The sequence below is a fragment of the Barbus barbus genome (assembly GCF_936440315.1).
Source record: "Barbus barbus genome assembly, chromosome: 41".
Lineage (NCBI taxonomy): Eukaryota > Metazoa > Chordata > Actinopteri > Cypriniformes > Cyprinidae > Barbus > Barbus barbus.
In genome coordinates, this window is record NC_136719.1 from 6,757,310 (window position 1) to 6,776,233 (window position 18,924).

The 18,924-nt window shown below is 40.3% G+C and overlaps 1 protein-coding gene across 1 annotated transcript in view; it reads left to right on the forward strand.

Annotated features, from left to right (window-relative positions):
* LOC306860629 (zinc finger protein 512B-like) overlaps positions 1-18,924 on the forward strand; it is a 64,571-nt gene that overhangs the window by 3,347 nt on the left and 42,300 nt on the right. Inside the window, exon 2 of the mRNA XM_079402416.1 lies at positions 1,253-1,369. Within this exon, the coding sequence (XP_079258542.1) occupies positions 1,255-1,369 (115 nt within the window). The 5' untranslated portion in view covers positions 1,253-1,254. The remainder of the gene's footprint in view (positions 1-1,252; positions 1,370-18,924) is intronic.

Consider the following 18,924-nt stretch of genomic DNA (forward strand, 5'->3'; position numbering starts at 1 on the left):
AGACAGACAGACAGACAGACAGATAGACAGATAGATAGATAGATAGATAGATAGATAGATAGATAGATAGATAGACAGACAGACAGACAGACAGATAGACAGATAGATAGATAGATAGATAGATAGATAGATAGATAGATAGATAGATAGATAGATAGAGGAAGACAACCGTGCTGAAAGACTGTAATTGTAATTTTCCCTCCTGCAGTCAGGCAACAAAATCAATGACAATAATTAGGTGTTTATGTCTGTATGATTTGTGTCATATGCGGTAGAGGTCTTCTCAGGTCCTAAAATCCATACCTGACCCGAATCGACCCGAATCAATTCTTACCTGATCCCGACGTGCATAAATAATTTTTTTTTAAAGATAAACCCGACCCGAGACAGACCCGATGAAATTTGACCCGACCCAACCGCATTTATTTTCAAACCCGACTGGACCCGAACGTAAACGGCATTGACGTGTGCACAGCCTGCAGCCCCGCATCGGTCCGGAAAAATCCTGGGGACCTGCTGACTGATTTGGCCGCTGCTCCATTACTTTCATTCAGTTTATTTACTTATTTATTAACCTATTACTTTATATTTTTGCCTGCCTGATGGATGTATGTTACTTCTGACTTTGGCTTTCAATTGTAGGCTAACCAGTGGATTTGAAATATAAACGTGATGGTTTCATAAAAATTAAATCGATAGGTTAATAAATCATGGATTTGCTAGATTTGTCTGCAACGTTATTTACCTCATCTCCGGTGAAGGGTTTCTGCACACAAAAAAAGAAAAGCCTTGTATTGACACGCAGCGTAATGAAGTAAGTGGATTTCCTGATGGATCTCATATCTATAAGATGGATTTCTGAGGTTTTTTCACGTGCGTTTTTCAAAAATGAACTTAACATGACAACAAGTAGGCTACGCATCCGGGAAAGTTCAAAAGAATTCGGGTCCATTTGGGAAAAGCACATTTATTTTAATTACCCGCGACCCGAGGCTGCTAATACTGAACCCGACCTGTGTCTGAGGCACTCGCAGAAGTTTTGGACCCGAACCCGTTCGGGTCTCGGGTCGGACCTTGGGTTTTCAGATCCAAGTGGACCCGTGAAGACCTCTAGTATGCGGTACTGTCTCAGCAGGTGTCTGTAATCCCAATTCAAAAACTTTCATATACAGTGAAAGCTTCTTTGGGTTTATGTTGTTTCTTTGCAGATAATGCATTTTCCTTTGGCCTGATCTATTTGTGTCCTAAACAGGCATGGACACCTCCAGCGGTGCACGGGTGGTGAAGCCTTCCTCGGGCTTGTCAAAGGGGCGGACTGCCAAACAGGCCCACCCCGCAGAGATGGCCCGAATGGGAAACGACAATCATGGTAAGAACGCAAGCTGCTTGCTTGGGTTTAAAAATACAATAAAGATTTTCAATTAACATATACAGGGCATGTAAAATGTTAACAAATCATTGGTTTATGCAGGTGGCATTTACCAAACGTTGTTTACATGGTGGGCATATTAAAAATGAATAAACAACTTTGTTGAATCGTTGACATCATTTCAGATTTTTGTTTGCACAGTCTGTGGAGAACATTTACACATTAAAATAGCTTGAGTTTTACAACTGCACACTGACTTCAACCTGTTTTACATCTCTGAGGTTTTGACAAACAATTTCACACTTGTGTGCTTAAGAGAGGAAATGATGGCTGCCTTATTATGGTGAAAGGTGTTTTGACAGATAGAGTCCTTCTACTGGTAGTAAGGTTGTTTTTAATGTCAGTGAAATACATACCACCTCCCTGCATAGCTGAACTTTAGTCCTGTACACATGTTCAGTGCTGGAGAAAAACTGAATATTGTGTCATTTCCTCTGCATTTTCTAAGCAAAGTATTGAACAAAACCATTTAAATGGACAAGTGGAATGGAAAGAAGTGGTTAAAGCGAGAAAGTATGCAGTATAGCACTGATCACAGTTGCTATAGTCTCATTGTCATTGATAAGATAGACATTACTCTGGGTCAGTGTTAGCAGGGCTGCAATGAACAGTGACTAAATCAACAATTATGTGAATGATTATAAAAAATGCAAAATGCATCCAAAAAATGCAGAAAGTAATCAGTCCGTCTCTTGATTGACTCTTCAGCTCAACTTTTGAGTTAGAAAAATCATTCAATGGCAGTACTGGCAGTACAATTTGTTTACTAATTTTTTTTCTGAAAAAAAAAAATACTAAATAAAATATGCATTAAACAAAAATATACAATTAAGTTTATTGCAACCAAACCTAAATTTAGGAAGCTAAAGTTACAATGTTTTATTATCTGAGTTTCTGTCCACATATTTTTTATGGAAAATTAGGGATGCTGGCTAGATAGTAAAAATGTATAAATATGCATAAAACTACATGGAAACACTTAAACGTCATAAACTATGAACACATTTACTGAATAAAGATGTGCTTCAAAAAAAATTTGTACCAGTTTCCATGGAAGATATGATTTGTTTGCTTTTTTTGTGTGTATTTTCTTTTCTTTATTTTTTTTTGCAGTATCCTAATCTTAAAAATTTTAATCTTTAATGTACATATAGCGTACAAATTGGAATGGAATTTAAAAAATACATGTTATAGATAATGAACAATTCAACCATGTATGCTTCATTTTTTTGACCCCATAATTTTTAATCAAATTGTAACAAACACTGTATCTCAAAATACAATAAAGAACCGATGCACACAACCAAGTCCCTGTCCTACATTTTTCTATAACATTCAGATCAGATGTAGCCTACATCACAATATTGAAGAAAAAGTCTGTCAATACTTGTGCTTCATTGAGACAAACAACAAAAAATTGGATAACACTTTAGTATAGATTCTCACCATTAACTACTTGCTTATTAGCATGTCTATTATTAACATATTGGCTGTTTAAAGCACATATTCTGCATGACGATGTTCTACATCCCTAATACTACCCAACACCTAAACTTAACAACTACCTTACTAACTATCAATAAGCAGCAAATTAGGAGTTTACTGAGGTAAAAGTCATAGTTAATGGTTTGCTAATAGCCAGAATTGGACCTTAAAATAAAGTGTGACCAAAAATTGCAAGTTACTAGCAGTGTTTTTTATTGCTAATGTTGCCAACATCAACATTACTTTGTGTACTCAGTCATAATTTGTGTGTAGTAAAGTTATCTTTCAATTTCACATAATACATTGCATTTAAGAATTTATGTAAGAACATTGCATGACATGACCACACAAAGATGAATAATGTCAAACTGACATTTCCCACGAAATCCGATCCGACAGCTCCAATGATAAATCATTATTTGCTTTCCATTGTGAATCGGGGTAAGGCAAGGGGAGTTTTGAATTCAAGATTTTTTATGTTCTCAGTAATTATTTCTTGTTCATTTTTTGTTAATTAAAAAAACCTTCCATAGTGCACCTTTAAGTAAATTAAAATGTGATGATTTTAGTGGCTCATTATGCAATGCAAGTATCATAACAAAGTATGCAAATACATTAACAGGACACAATATCATTATGTTGCATTAAGCCACACATCCAATGCAACATTATTGGCTCCAACATGTTCTTAAGTGTCTGTCTGGAGCTGCGTTCGCAGTGTTTTAATGTTGACTGCTCGTTTTCAACCCTAAGTTCTAGAGCGAGAGATATTCTGACATGAAGCAACTACAACTCACATCCAGACCACCAATCAGATGCAAAATTAGGGAAATGTCGTAATTGAGTATGTGTATGTATTGCTGTTTAACGAGCTCTGTTTCAGCGTTCTGGTCCATTCACTCCTCTACCGCTGCTCGTTTCCGTTTTTTGGCAATTAAGTGCTTTGAAAGGGAACAAGAGGAAGTTCCATATTCATGGTTTTTTGTTGTCAGTATTAGGCCTGCATGGCCATTATTAGTCGCAAATTGAGGATCTCTCTGGTACCCATAATTTGATAGGCTTTAATGATAATGGATTTTTTGCTAAATGGAGAGGCTGATGGTACTGCAATTATGTAATCCAGCTGTTTCATTTGGTAAATGTAAAATGTGCCAACTGTAGCTCAGTTTTGGTAAGTAAGCTAAATTTGAACTAGAGCTTATGTAGCTAACTTAAAAAATTGCATAATTCTTTGCTCCGAGTGAAGCGAAAGCAGCCTGGCAAAGGTCTGATGGAAAACAAACTTGGCGCTGATTCACAAATGAGCTGGGAGAATGATATTTGTGCCGGGCCATGCTGTTTGAATTTTACTGCGGATTGTGAAGAGCGTTTTATTGCTTTCACAGCATCAGGCCAGACTGTCTCTGCTGGAGAATATTTATCGCTGAGTTTGCAGCCTCCTATGTGCTGAGCGCCTCTCCTTGACTCAGACTACATGTTCAAAAGCAGGTTCCTAATGCATTCATTTAACGCTCGCTGGAATGGATGTTGGCTTTGTAGAACAACAACCTGCCGTTAGCATTTCCACCGAGTGCTGAGGCAGAACTATGCCATCTGTACAATAGTAAGTGACACAGGGAATTGATGAAGTGGCTTAGGGGTTTAATTGATTAAGAGTGTGTTTTTCCTGTGCATTGAGAATGATTTACATTATGGAAAAATGAGATTTTCTGTTTATTTACGTATTCTTTTTGGCCTCCTATTTGTGGCCTGTGGTTGTGGCTACTGCTTTTAACTTGTAAACAATGTCTCTGGAAAGAATTCAGACATAAACAATAGCATTTCCTAGCTGCGGTTTTGATGTCACAATGCCACCGATTAGTCAGTCGAACCCGAAGCATTCAGGCCAGCCTCCCTGGGATGTGTGTGAAAGCATGTATGTGTTTGCGAGACAGTGCACGGCTTCTTCTGCCAAGGGTGTGAGACACTTGTCTGGTCTTAGTCTGTTAGATGTCAGCAGCTGAATAGCACAGTTGCAGCTGTTTAGTTTCTTATGTCTGGAATGGCTTTATCTTACTTTCAAAGTGCTGTGTTCAACACGTTTGTAGCATTTAAATTATTTCCCCTGAAGTCCATTTGTAATTACAGAAGAACCAATATTAGGCTAGGCTTTATGAGCCTAATATTGCATTGAATATTAAAACAGTCAAATTTTAAGTCGCTTTACCTGTGACACTGTTAAAATTGCAGTGGTGTAATAGTTGGTGTAATAGGATGCACTATATTTAGAGACCAACCAGATGGAGCCATTTATCTGTAAACATGATATGTAATAAGTGATAATCAATGGAAAAGTTTGAATATCTGTAAGCAATGTTGGTCAAAACGACTTTCAGTCTCTTATTACTGGTATACTTGATTCTAAATGGTCAGTCGTGACTTTCCGAGGTGTTATTGCCTGATAATAACATCGGTAGCAATGCCGAATATTAACATACCATTCATCTGGGAACCTGAGGCCGGCACTTCTTTCACATCTCTCATATCACACTGCCACACTCTCTCAAATTTCATTCAAACAGTTATTTGCCACGTACACATTGTGTGGTTTCATGAGTCACAACCGCTTTTAAATACAGGAGTGAATCCTCTAAATTTTAATTCCGTGTTTGTACGGAATGCATTTCACACGTATTTTAACCAAATTAATATTACAGTGACCAAAGACTGTTCAGCGATTTTAACTAAACCACCATAAACAGAGCTGTCCTGTTTTATTCTTGTTTGGAAGGCTACTTTGCAGAGAGCGCTCTTGAAAGGCTGCCATGTCCTCTTATAATCAATGATTATTAAGTATCTCTGGGTTTGTTGTTTGGGCTCGGCTCATAAAGCAATCCAGTTTATGGAGTTAATAAAGTAGGCAGGTGTGGGGCGCTATATTTTGGTATGTGGCTTATTTCCAAGATAACGCAGTTGCGTTTGAGTTTATTATGTTCAAATTTGTTGTTGTTGTTTTTTCTAGCAAGATCTGGCAACACTAATGAGTTAAAATGTACCCTGTGAATTCTTGCACTGCACATACAAAAGAGACACAACTCGTGTTAAAATATGTCATTGACAACAAGTTGCTCAGTTCAGTTCTGTACACACTGCGTTGAATTTTTGTAAAATGTGGTTGTCATTACCTCTGTTTTTCATGAGATAATTCAGTTGTAGAATGCAGTTGTCACTTCCATAAATGACTGTCTGTGTAGAGAACAGTATTAAGTACTAAAAGTTATAATGACAACTGAATTTAGCTGCAGTGTGTATGTGGCCATCGACTGTATTTATCGTAAAATGAAGGACTAAAGTATTAAAGGGATAGTTCACCCAAAAATGAAAGTTACCCCATAGTTTACTCAGCCTCAAGCCATTCTATGTGCATATGACTTTCTTTTTTCAGACGAATACAGTCAGAGTTATATTAAAAATGGCCTGGCTCTTCCAAGCTTTGTAATAGCAGTGAATGTGGGTTAAGATTTGAAGAAAAATAAAGCACATACATCATAAAAAGTGCTGCACACGGCTCCAGGGGGTTAATAAAAGCCTTCTGAAGTGAATCGATGCATTTCTGTAGGAAAAATATCCATATTTAAAACTTCATTAACCATAATCTCTAGCTTCCGCTAACTGTCGTACACACGTTCACGAGAGAGTGGCGATTGAGTGTAGAGATTACGGTTTAAAATATTTTAAATATGGATATTTTTCTCATACAAATTACTGTATTACTGAGGACTTTTTATGATGGATGGATGCACTTTTTTGGGTCTCGACACAAATCTCGACACAAATTCACTGCCATTATAAAGCTTGGCAAAGCAAGTATATATTTTTAAAGGGGTTCTATTTTGCTTTTTCACTTTTTGAATTTTAGTCAGTGTGTATGTTTGTGCATAAAAAAGATCTACAAAATTACAAATCTCAAAGTCCACTCCAAAGGGAGATATTTTGTTTTTAAAAAATCCCTTTTCAAGAACTACAGTGAACGGCTCGTTTAGACTACAGCGTTGTTCCCCCTCGAGGGAACTCACACTGCATCAGTAACGACACTTTGGGGAACCCCCTCAGCGTAACGCGTCTTAAGCATGAATGAAACTATTCCAATCCTGATTGGTGTTGCGTCATGACGTAACATGTGATGGCATACTCGGAAGATACAAAGGGACGCCGGCACACAACAGAGTCAGCTTTTTGCTCTTCAGTAAGCGCTCTGTGTCATTGTGTGTCTTATTTGGTGTTGTTTGTCACAAGCAGTATATTGTCATGGTGAGTGGACAGTTCAAGCGGTGTGTGCATCCCTGCCTGAGGTTTTTAACGGGTGGGGACACACATCAGCTGTGTGTTCATTGTTTGGGAGTGCAGCACACCCGGGCAGCTCTTGATGCGGACTGTGAATCTCTGCCGATCAGAGTGCTACGCTCCCGCCTGGCTGTGTTTAATGAGGCTGGCCAGGCTCGCACGCCCCGTGGTTCGGGTCGGCGCGGCGGCTTAGGTTGTGGGGCTCACAGATGGATGTGTCAGGAGGGTTCGAGACTGCTGCGGCACATTCTCAATCCTCGTCTGACAGTTCCGATGCTCTCACTCCCCGTGCGGAAGCCCGCGTCACGGTTTCTTCCGCACGTTAGGAGGACCCGATGTTTGAGCTGTTTGATTTCCGAGGAATTAGACATGCTCAGCACTGAGGCGGGGGGAATTGCAGAGAGCTCGCCATTGCATTCACCCGCATTTGAGGAGCTCATAACTTAATATTAACTGGCCACAAGAAAAACAGGAAGTGCAAGTGAAAAGTAAATTGGATGAGCGCTTCCTGCAGCACAGGTCTCAGCCTCAACGCTGGGGTTTACCATTTTTTCCTGACTTACACAATGAGTTTTGTAAGTCATGGAATAAACCGTACTCCGCTCGACTGTCTAACCCTCCTGTGTTAGATTATAGTAACATTTTGGGAGCGTGTGAGTACGGTTATGGGACGATGCCTCGGGTGGAAGAGCCTTTAGCCAGCTACCTCTCCCCTGACGTTGTGTTGTCCCTTAAAGCCCCGGTACTGCCCACCAAACCTTGTCGGGTTACATCATCATTGGTGGGCAGGGCTTATATGGCGGCTGGTCGGGCTGGTGCATGCCTGCATACAATGGCACTGATGCAGGCATACCAGGCTGATTTTTTTAAAGGATTTAGATGAGGGCGAGGGACCAACTCCGGGTGATTTAGTGGAGCTGCGTAGAGCTGCAGATTTGTCTCTCCGTGTTACCAAGGAGACGGCCCGTGCCATCGGCCCCTCCATGGCGGCTATGGTTGCCACGGAGAGACATTTTTAGCTAAACTTATCAGGGATAAAGGAGAAGGACAGGGCCTTTCTCCTAGATGCCCCGATATCGCCTTCTGGCCTGTTCGGCGACGCAGTCAATATGGTCGTCGACAGGTTTCAGGAGGCGAAAAAGCAGTCTGCAGCATTTAAGCAGTACCTCCCTCGCCGCTCTAAATCTAAGAAGGCTGCTCTGAGTGGGTGGCCCCAGCTGTCATCAAGCTCCTCGTATCGGCAGGTACAAAAAGAGAGTGTCGCAGGGATCCTCCTCAGGGATCTTGGCAACAGAGGCGACGCTCTCGCCCGAAGCCTGCCGATCCGAAGGTCGATTTGAGGACCGTCCTTAAGGCTAGAAAGGCTTCGCCAAAGAGGTCCTAGCTCTCGCAGGGCTTCTGAGGGTTGCCCCCCATGGGGTGGAGCGATCAAAGTCGTTTCCACCTCGGAACCCTCAGGAAATCGATGTTGGTATCCCGCCGTCCAGTACGCTTCGGGCCACATCAATTTCCGGCGAACGCACGCTGCAGTGTCCGCCCCAAAGGCTTGCGGCCTGGCAGCGACAGTGTCCGCACACAGAAAATTGTTGTCGATCTTTTCCTTCCGGTATTCCACTTCAGGGGATCGTAAACAATACTCGAAGAACACCCGAGGTCAGCCTCGAGAGGCTGATTCCCTTAGTAGATTATATCGGCGCATGGCAATGCCTTCCGAATATATCTCCATGGGTCCTGCATACAGTAGAAAGGGGGTACAGACTGCAGTTCGGTTACCGCCCCCCGAAGTTCAATGGGGTGGTCTGGACTGTAGTGCACCCAGAGCAGGGTCGGGTGATGAGACAGGAAGTTCACTCCCTGCTGGTGAAGGAGGCCATAGAACGTGTTCCTCCACCAGACAGGGAGTCCGGGTTCTACAGCCGGTACTTCATAGTTCCAAAAAAGGATGGGGGGTTGCGTCCAGTTTTAGATCTGCGGCACTTGAATCGTTCTCTCAGGAGATTCAAGTTCAAGATGCTCACTATTCCTACCATCGTGAGTCAGATCAGATCCGAGGACTGGTTTGTCACGATAGATCTAAAGGACGCATACTTCCATATTTCCATCATTCCTTCTCACAGGAAGTTCCTGATGTTCGCTTTAGGGGGTTGGGGCACGGTCATGGACGGCCGCTTTGCGAGAGGTCTGTAGCAGGCCCGGCATTCCTCATGGCACATAAATTGTCTGTAAATGCTAGTGGTCTACAAGGCTCTGAGGAGCTTTCTCCTAGATCTCAGCGGTCACCATGTCCTAATACGAGCAGACAATATGTCAGTGGTCTGATATTTGAACCATCAGGGTGGTCTGAGGTCGCGCCCTCAGTGCAGATTGGCGCACCAGATCCTCCTGTGGTCCAAGGGGAAACTGTCGTCTCTCAGAGCGATGTATGTCCCCGGGGACCAGAATCGGGGAGCAGATGTCTTGTTGAGGCAGGGGTTGAGGCCCGGGGAATGGAGACTTCACCCTGAGGTGGTGAAGTCGATATGCGAGAGGTTTGGCCCAGTGGAAGTAGATTGGTTCGCGTCTCGAGAGACGACCCACTGTCCACTGTGGTTTTCTCTCAGGCATCCATCCCCGCTGGGGTTGGACACCATGGTACAGACGTGGCCGAGGCTACGCCTGTACGCTTTTCCCCCGATCGCTCTGCTCCCGGGAGATCTGGAGAGGGTCCGGAAAGAGGGGGTCAGTTTATTGCTGGTAACCCCGTTCTGGCCGGCCCAGGTATGGTTCTCAGACATCCTGTCACTCTTGGCAGGCCCTCTGAGGAGGGATCTGCTGTGTCAGGCAGGGGGCACAATTTTTCACCCTCGGCCAGAGCTGTGGAAACTGTGGGTCTGGCCCCTGAGGGGGCGCAGTACCTAGAGGCTGGCTTGTCGGTTGGAGTGATCGAGACCATACTCAGTTCTAGGGCTCCCTCCACAAGGAGATTGTATGGCCTAAAGTGGAATGTGTTTTCTACGTGGTGTAGAGAACATGGGTTGGACCCAGTTAACTGCCCGGTGGCTTCAGTGCTGGAGTTCCTCCAAGATCGTTTCTCTGCTGGTCTTACCCCGTCCACACTAAAGGTGTATGTGGCTGCCATTGCGGCTTTCCATGCGCCTTTATATATTGGGCCTCTGGGGAGGCACCAGCTGGTTGTGCGTTTCCTCCATGGTGCATGGAGGATGAGGCCTGCGACTCGTTCCAGAGTCCCAACTTGGGATCTGGCTGTGGTCCTGGAAGGGCTGTCACTTTCCCCCTTCGAACCTATCGAGTCATCTTCTCTGCCCTGTCAGAGCTTTGAATATCTTTATTCAGAAGTCTTCTCAGTGGAGGAGGTCGGAACAGTTGTTGGTGTGCTTTGGATCACCCAAGAAGGGACTTTCTGCTTCCAAGCAGACGATTAGTAATTGGATTATTCAGACTATTACTTTGGTCTATCAGGTGCCCGGTTTGCCTTCACCTGTGGCCTTGAGGGCCCACTCTACTAGAGGCATGGCATCCTCTAGGGCCCTCCTTTCAGGAGTCCCGTTGCAGGAGATCTGCGATGCCGCTGGGTGGTCCACCCCGCATACTTTCATCAGGTTTTATAGCCTGGAATTTCCCTCCACGCCGGGTGCACGAGTGCTCCCTCGAGGGGGAATGTCTCAGGTTACGACTGTAACCCTTGTTCCCCGAGAAAGGGAACGAGACACTGCGTCTCTTTGCCACACCTCTCCATGCCTGGGAGCGGCTTGCTTCATCGCAAAAGCTGACTCTGTTGTGTGCCGGCGTCCCTTTGTATCTTCCGAGTTTGCCGTCACATGTTACGTCATGACGCAATACCAATCAGGATTGGAATAGTTTCATTCCTGCTTCAGATGCGCTACGCTAAGGGGGTTCCCCAAAGTGACGCTACCGACGCAGTGTCTCATTCCCTTTCTCGGGGGACAAGGGTTACAGTCGTAACCCGAGACGTTTTCCAGGTGTTGTGATGTCACAAAGCGGCCCATTAGAATATCATTAAAATAAATCCCTACATAAATTCGAATGGTTGGGGAGGGGCGAGGTCGTGGTTAGAACGGTTGGTTGAGTGCATCAGACAACACGACGACGGCGAAGAAGTGCTGCTGTAGCGTCTAGTTTTCACCATGTCGAAGAAACAGTTTTTTTCTCCCCCGTGCCCAAACATCTTTTTCCTTCCTAAAGCAGATGACGTCAGGAAACAGTGGTACTGTGTGCTGCGCATTTAACTTAGGACAGCTTCCAAAACATGAGGGCGTACAGTGCTGGTTTCGCCAAAACGCTTTTGCTGAAAGACGGAGCAGTTCCCATTAAAATTGCTGACAGTGATGTAATCTGCAGAATTTACACTTCAATTATGAGACTATGGTATAAATAAATTCAACTGTATAACAGTTTCACTGCAATTCATGTTATAATGTTAGAATTAAAGAACAATAAACATAATACATATTACCGTTGCGCTTATCTGTACACAGTAAATGCAGTTATTTTTAAGCTGTTGTTGACATCCTATCTAAAACGTGATTTACCCCCCAAAAACAATAACGTTACCACTCTAATATGTCTTGCAATATCCGTGCGTGCAAAGGTTCTGTGCGATCCTCTTGTTCAATATTCTCGGGGTCTGAATCTGGCTGAAATTGATGGCAATATTGTTGCCATCCTTAACTATACCAGAGCAGACGGAACTTGGTGCTTTAGCAAGGGGGCGGGGCAGTACTGAAACACCATCTAAGCTGTTCGCCAATCACAACGCACTGGGACAGCTAACCAATCACAACACATTTTGTTTTTCGGAAGGCAGGCCTTCATCAAACCCGGAACTAATCGAGTCGTTTGTGTCAGGCTGGGGAGAAAGGTATTGTAATAATGTAAATTATGTGAAAAATAATGCGTTTTTCAAACCACCAAGCATGACAGCATGTTCTAGTACACCCCCAAAACAAAATCAAGACTTTGTCAAAGAGCATAATAGGACCCCTTTAATGTAACTCTGATTGTATTGGCTTGAAAGAAGAAAGCAATATACACCTAGGATTGCTTGAGGATGAATAAATTATAGGGCAGCTATCCCTTTAATAGTAGGCCTCCGGTAATATTGTTGAAGTGTTCATCTTTTTGCTTGAAATACTGTTTTGTACTCTGTAATGGATTAAAGATAATAAACAAGCATGATTTTAAAATGCTTTCTTCTCAAATAACATTTTATGCCCTCTTCATTATTTATGTGGTGAAAAGCTGTGTAATTAGTGATATGACTGTACATTATGCTTTAAATGTCTGAACTTGGTCTAGGCTCAAAGCAGTTTATTTGGAACTGTTTTTCTTTGCGGAAGCTTAATGTTTAAAGAGCTCAGATCAATATTTTATTTGCCTTCCTTATTTGGAAGGGTCATGAATAATAATGTTGAGCTCTGCTCTGATTGGCTGTTTCACAGTGCGGCTCATTTCAGCAACTCGCACAGCAGCGTATTTCGATACTTTCTCTCGCAGCTATATCGTTGGGTAATTATACTGTTTATAAAATGCGGTCATCAGGGAGCCGCTATTAATATGTGGAATGCACGATCGCTTTTTAGTTTCACTTTTGAGATTCGCGATCGCACATACTCCGTTTATACTATGGAGCGGCAGCACTTACCATACATTTTACAAGATCAGATGCTTGTCAGTGGTGCTCAGGATCTGTAAATCATTCACCTTCATCCTCGGTCATCTATCCTTACTCTGTTTATGTGGTAAGTGAAATCTTATGTACTGTAATGTAACAGCCGCTAGCAAGAAGCTAACCATGTCCCTTTAGTGGCTCGCGTTATTTGCTTTCCGTGGATTTTTGAATACAGACACCAACCCATCCCTGCACTTCACATCCCCTGCCCAGCCTGGAACATAACATTTATTTCCATGATCTGCCATTTTCGCTGTTGTCCTCACTTGTTTCTTCACAGTACCTGCAGAACTTCTGATGGTTCGGCTGGCGGCTAACCTAGAACATGGGCGGGTATATGCAAACTATTAGTGATCCCGACTGTAGCGTCACAGTTGGTGTTATGTTCAGATTCGCCTATTTTTCAGTGGTCTTTTGCATGCACGAGATTTACATAAGAGGGAGGAAACAATGGTGTTTGAGGCTCACGGTATGGTATATTATTCAACTATGCCAAGCTAAATACAGTTTTCCATTCTATGCCACCTTTAATAAACAGGATAATGTACACCCAGCCAGCTGTTATCTTGAATCATGAAATACTGTGTTCCATGATATACAATGTCTACACACCCCTATTAAACCTGAAAGCTTTTGAGATGTAAAAAAAGTTATTTGTTTGTTACTTGAATTTTGTTACTAGAATTGTTGTGGAATATTGCTTTAAAGGTGGAAAATATAATTTATCTTGGAGTTTTTAGATTAAAAGAGGTGTTTAGACGTTCCACAAACATAGTTCCTTCTGCACTACTTGATCAACATTTTCTGAGTGTGTTTTAGCTGTTTGTTTTTGGGGGGGAATTGGAGCAATTTGTCTTTTACTACATTTACTGTAGGAGTTCTTGATAACACACACAGCTAGGCATAAAAACATTTAGCATAATTCCAACCATTTTGTTTTGTATATAGTGTGAAATATGAATTGTAGCAAACTGTCAGTTAAAGCCCACAGTTCCCCACTGGGGAATTTGCTGTCTTCTTTTCATTATATACTTGGCTCTTGTTAGAGTGATCCCAGACTTGAGAAAACATTTTTTATGAATTGTATCACCCATTAGATAGAAGATACAGTAGATAACAAAACACTCAGTTTCAACTGGAACGAAAAACAATATAAAAGAAAAACATTGTAAAATTAAATAAAAAGAACTGGTTTAAGTCAATCAGTGTTATCACTGAGATATTTTTTAATGATAATTTAAAGCAGTTTTTAATTCACTATTTTATATATTTTTAATTTATAAATTAAAATGATAAAATGTTTAGCTAGCTAAAATAGTTCATTTTTATTTCAAGTAACAAAATGTTTTATTTTATTTTTTTTAGTTTTAGCTTTAGTTAACTAAAACCATGAATTCAAGTCAAAGAAATAATGACATATAAACTATAAAGTATTGAATAAGACTGAATCCAACACTGTTACACCAGTAAAAGTGATTTTTAAGATTCACATGCATGTAGAATTAGCTCTTTGAACTATAAAAAAAACTTTTAATCAGTATTTTTGTCTTTTCCTGTAAAAATATTTAAAATAAATAGGATCTTAGGATAAAGTTACTAGAAAAGCTTAGCTCCTTACTTTTTCTTTGCATTATATTTACAATAGCTTTTTTTCTAGCATAAAAGCATAAATATTATTACATTTTGCTAGATTTGTGCTTAAAACAAGAAAAACCTATTTGATGGGGTAAAAAAAGTATGAAATATTTTTTTACAGTGTGTTCACTTTTTGCAGTATGCGTGAACTGTACTGCCCATTAATAAAATCCCTGTCATAGTTTCCCTCCCTTTCCCCTTCTCTGTCTCTGAAACTCTTAATCTCTGTCTCTCTCTCTCCTGTGGAAAGCTGAATGATCGCATTGCTTGCTGAGGCATTGGTAAGCCTTTGGCAACAGCTGTGTGCAGTTGGCCAGTGCAGCTGAAAGAGGCAGTAGGAACAAATAAGGTCATTCTTACTGACTGCTGTAATTGTAGTGAGCGAGGAGCAGACACGCTTTTTTGACTGTGTCTTTAGACCTTTTTGTGCAAGTGTAACATATGCCGCTGTATAATTGGCCTCTTTCCTGTCAGAGAGACTGGAAAAACTATACAGCATACGAGAGAATAGTTTAATTTTTTGGCTCAAGGTTAACTTAGAGTTATATATGACTGCATTTGATTAGCAAAAAACTGACAAATTGAAAACATATCAGTCTTTGGTAACACTAGAATAACTTTATATACAGTAATGCTTTACAGATCATTAGTTTGCTTGCATTCAAGTAGTTTTGAAACTTTGATTCAGATATTTTCATTTGCAGAGTCTACAAAAATATTTTGTCATAATTTTGTAATGTCAGTACAGTTATTTAAAAGATACACATACACTTTTCAAGAATTTCATAGAAATAAGTTTAGCATGTATACACTACCATTCAGAAGTTTGGGGTTGGTAAGATTTTTTCATGTTTTTGAAAGAAGTCTCATATGCTCACCAAGGTTTGATTAAAAACATACTGTAATAACAGTAATATTGTGAAATATTACTTCAATTCGAAGTAACTGGTTTCTATTTGAATGTATTGTAAAATGTAATTTATTCCTGTGATGCAAAACGGAATTTTCAGTATCATTACTCCAGTGTCACATGGTCCTTCAGAAATCATTCTAATATGCTGATTTGCAAAAACATTTCTGATTATCAATGATGAAAACAGTTGTGCTGCTTAATATTTTTGTGGGAACCATGATACATTATTTTCTTGAAATGTAAATATTTTGTAACATTATTAATGTCTTTGCTGTCATTTATAATCCTTGCTGAATAAAGGTATTAAAACCTTACAGACCCCAAACGTTTGAACATACAAGGTATATGTGTGTATATATATACACACACACACACACACACACACACATTTTTTACTGTTCTAAATGAATTAATTTGGACACTGTCTGGTTGATAAACGCCATTGGATCACATCCATATATTTTGTACATTAGACTCTAGTCGCCTAATTCAGAAATTCAGTGGCTGCTCTTTTATTGGATGGCGGTGTTGCTGTGGTGCTGATGCTGTCAGGTGGCAGGTCGCCGGGGACGACGCAGCTCATTTCTGACCCACTGCATCGCATCCATCTGTTCAAAGCCTGAGCGCCGCCTATTCCACACCATTACTGAAGAGAGCTGCTAGGTGTGAAAACAAACTGCATCACATGCAGAAACAAAGTTTTGAGTGTATCTTTTTTCAGCCTGGTATCTTTCCCTACTCTCTCTTATTAAAGCTTAATGTTTAGGCTTAATATCACGGTATACTTTGGTATTGCATTTTAGGGATAACAGTGCAAAATTGGTGCTTACACCCCTTTAAACGTTCTAGTGTCAAGTGTTGCTTCATCCAGGGTTAAAATGGGGTTTAAAAGATGTTAAGTGTAGATAATGATTTTTATGCCATAAAATGAATAGTCCCTTTTAGATAGTGTCAGATGGTCGACGTTATATCTTGATGACAGATGTGATAGTCCATCAAATACACATTATCATTTTCTTTTTATCTGATAACCCATTATCCCTGAGCAACAGCGTAGTTGATGAAAGAAATGTTTGGCAGATGAAACCACAGGGCTAATTAGATTTGGCATCATTTTATTTAAAGAGGAACCTAAAATGTTATATTATCAGCAGAAAAAGGCTGTTCTAAAATTGTTTTAGCAGCTTCTAAGGCTTATGATTCAGTCTGCTCCTAGATTAGTGTACAAGGGCAACATTTTCCTGGAGCATTATCAGCAGCAGTGAATTATGGGATGCTGGGACTGCTGCAGACTTTTGGCCCGGTGTCAGCAGATGATAGCTGGAGATTAGGCCCAGAACAAGTTCTGCAAGGCCAATGATGTGCCGTAGCTTTATGGAGAGTAGTTTAAAAATCGATTCAACCCTTAAGAGTCAGTGCAGGGACCTTAAGTCAAGGAAATGGATCCTACCATTTTTCTTTCCTTCTTGGTGACCCCCTCACACACACACACACACACACTCCACTCATCTTCACTCAGCCAGTCTCACTATCGCTGCAGAAATCTGAATCCATTCAGAAATTCAGTTTGCTCTGCTCTTTACACTGGCTTATTGAGTCATTTGGGTTTGGCTTGCAGCTTTGTAAAATACCACCAGCTGGGCTCTTTTATAATTCATTTAACAGCAATGTTATACTTAATAAATGATAACAGATGTTTACTCACAAGGAATATTTTTTAAAACTAATAAAAAATGAAATAGCTGTGAAGCAAAACAAACTTCCAGAGAGGTCAATGTGGTTAAATAATAACTTTTGATTTTGTTTGCCCAGAATTAAAGACCACTTGAGTTAAATGTTTATCATACGTAGTTAATACTTCAGGAAAAGAGTATATTTATGAAGCATTCACACTTTTATTTACAACCAAAAACAAAGATCAGGGAGGGAAATGACGGCATATATTCACTCAAGTGGATGAGAAACTAAACGAGGGGCAGCCAAACATAATTAGTAAACCAATGAGTAACTATGGAAATAAAGTAATGAATAGAATATATGAACTATGCCACTTTATAAGCCTTGACAGTTAAATACACACACTTGTATGTGTCAAAATGACTATCTTTGCAAGTATCCTCGTATACACAGTAGTAAGTGTAAGAAAACACGTGTAACAGTATATTGGATCCGGGCAGCTCTTAAAATGACAGCAGTCTAATATTGCTGATGTCTGTCATACATGTTAATCAAACAACAAAAGAGAGAAAAGCTTGAGTTTTGTTTTTATATCATTTAGGCTAGTATTAGTTTTTTCTGATATTGACACTAGCGACAAGAATTATGATATTTATATGGTATCAAAACTTTTGATATAATAAAGACCTTACTAAAAGCAAGCTATACTATAACTATACAAATTATATAACTATATTGTGATGTATATTGATGCGTCTAAAAAAAATGACTCATATCGTGATGTAAGATTCAGCTCATATCGCCCACCTCTAATCCAAGCAAGCAAGTATCGTACTGCCCTGCACATGACATGCAGACAAAAATATATTTATATTGACCAAGAATTAATTTCCTCAAATTAAGAATACATTCCCACATTCGTTATCTCATTTTAGTTAAATCGTAGCTACAAATCAAGAATTCGTTCCCATAACTTCATTCATTAGTGAATTGTAGCCACATTGTACTAACTTGTTCCTTTGTTTTGTTTTAATTAAAATAAGGCCACAAATAAGTGAATGAATTAGTACAACATGGCCATGATTTACTAATTCTTAATTTAGGGCCATGATTTAACTAAAACGAGGGAAGTAATTAATCTTGTGTGAATGAATTTGTAATTCGTGGCCACGACATATGTATATTTTCTCACATGCCATTTGCGGGGCTCCACAGTATCGTATTTGCAGGTTTGAATTTTGTTATGGCAAAGACTCTCACTTTCCATTAGTTTTGACAATGGATGATTCCCTGAAAGTTACCGAGGGCTGCTGTTTAGAAATCACAAATGGTATAGTAGCCGGCCCTTGTTTTTATATTAACGGATATCACATAAATACACATAAAAGAAATGTCATTAATTTAAATAATTTGAAAACGTTTGATCTCTTTGGTTGCTCACATCACTGAGATTTGAACTTTTGTTAAAGTTCAGTTCATTTCAATTCAAACCATGTTGCAATTTATGTACACATTGAAACAAGAATCTGCTTGCATTTGGCACTTAATACATTTTAATTTTGTGTTAATTTTGGGAATGGGTTCATGTTTGGCCTTTAGGATTGTAAATATAAGGATGAATTGTACAAGTTTAATGTTGGAATCAGGTTTAAACCAGTATCTTGAAGGCTCTTTTCTATTTTGGATTTGTCTAAAATTAGCTGTGAGCTGTGATGCCGTCTGAGAGCAAAAGAGGGGATGAAGAACTGACAGTAAACCAGAGTTTACATTAGT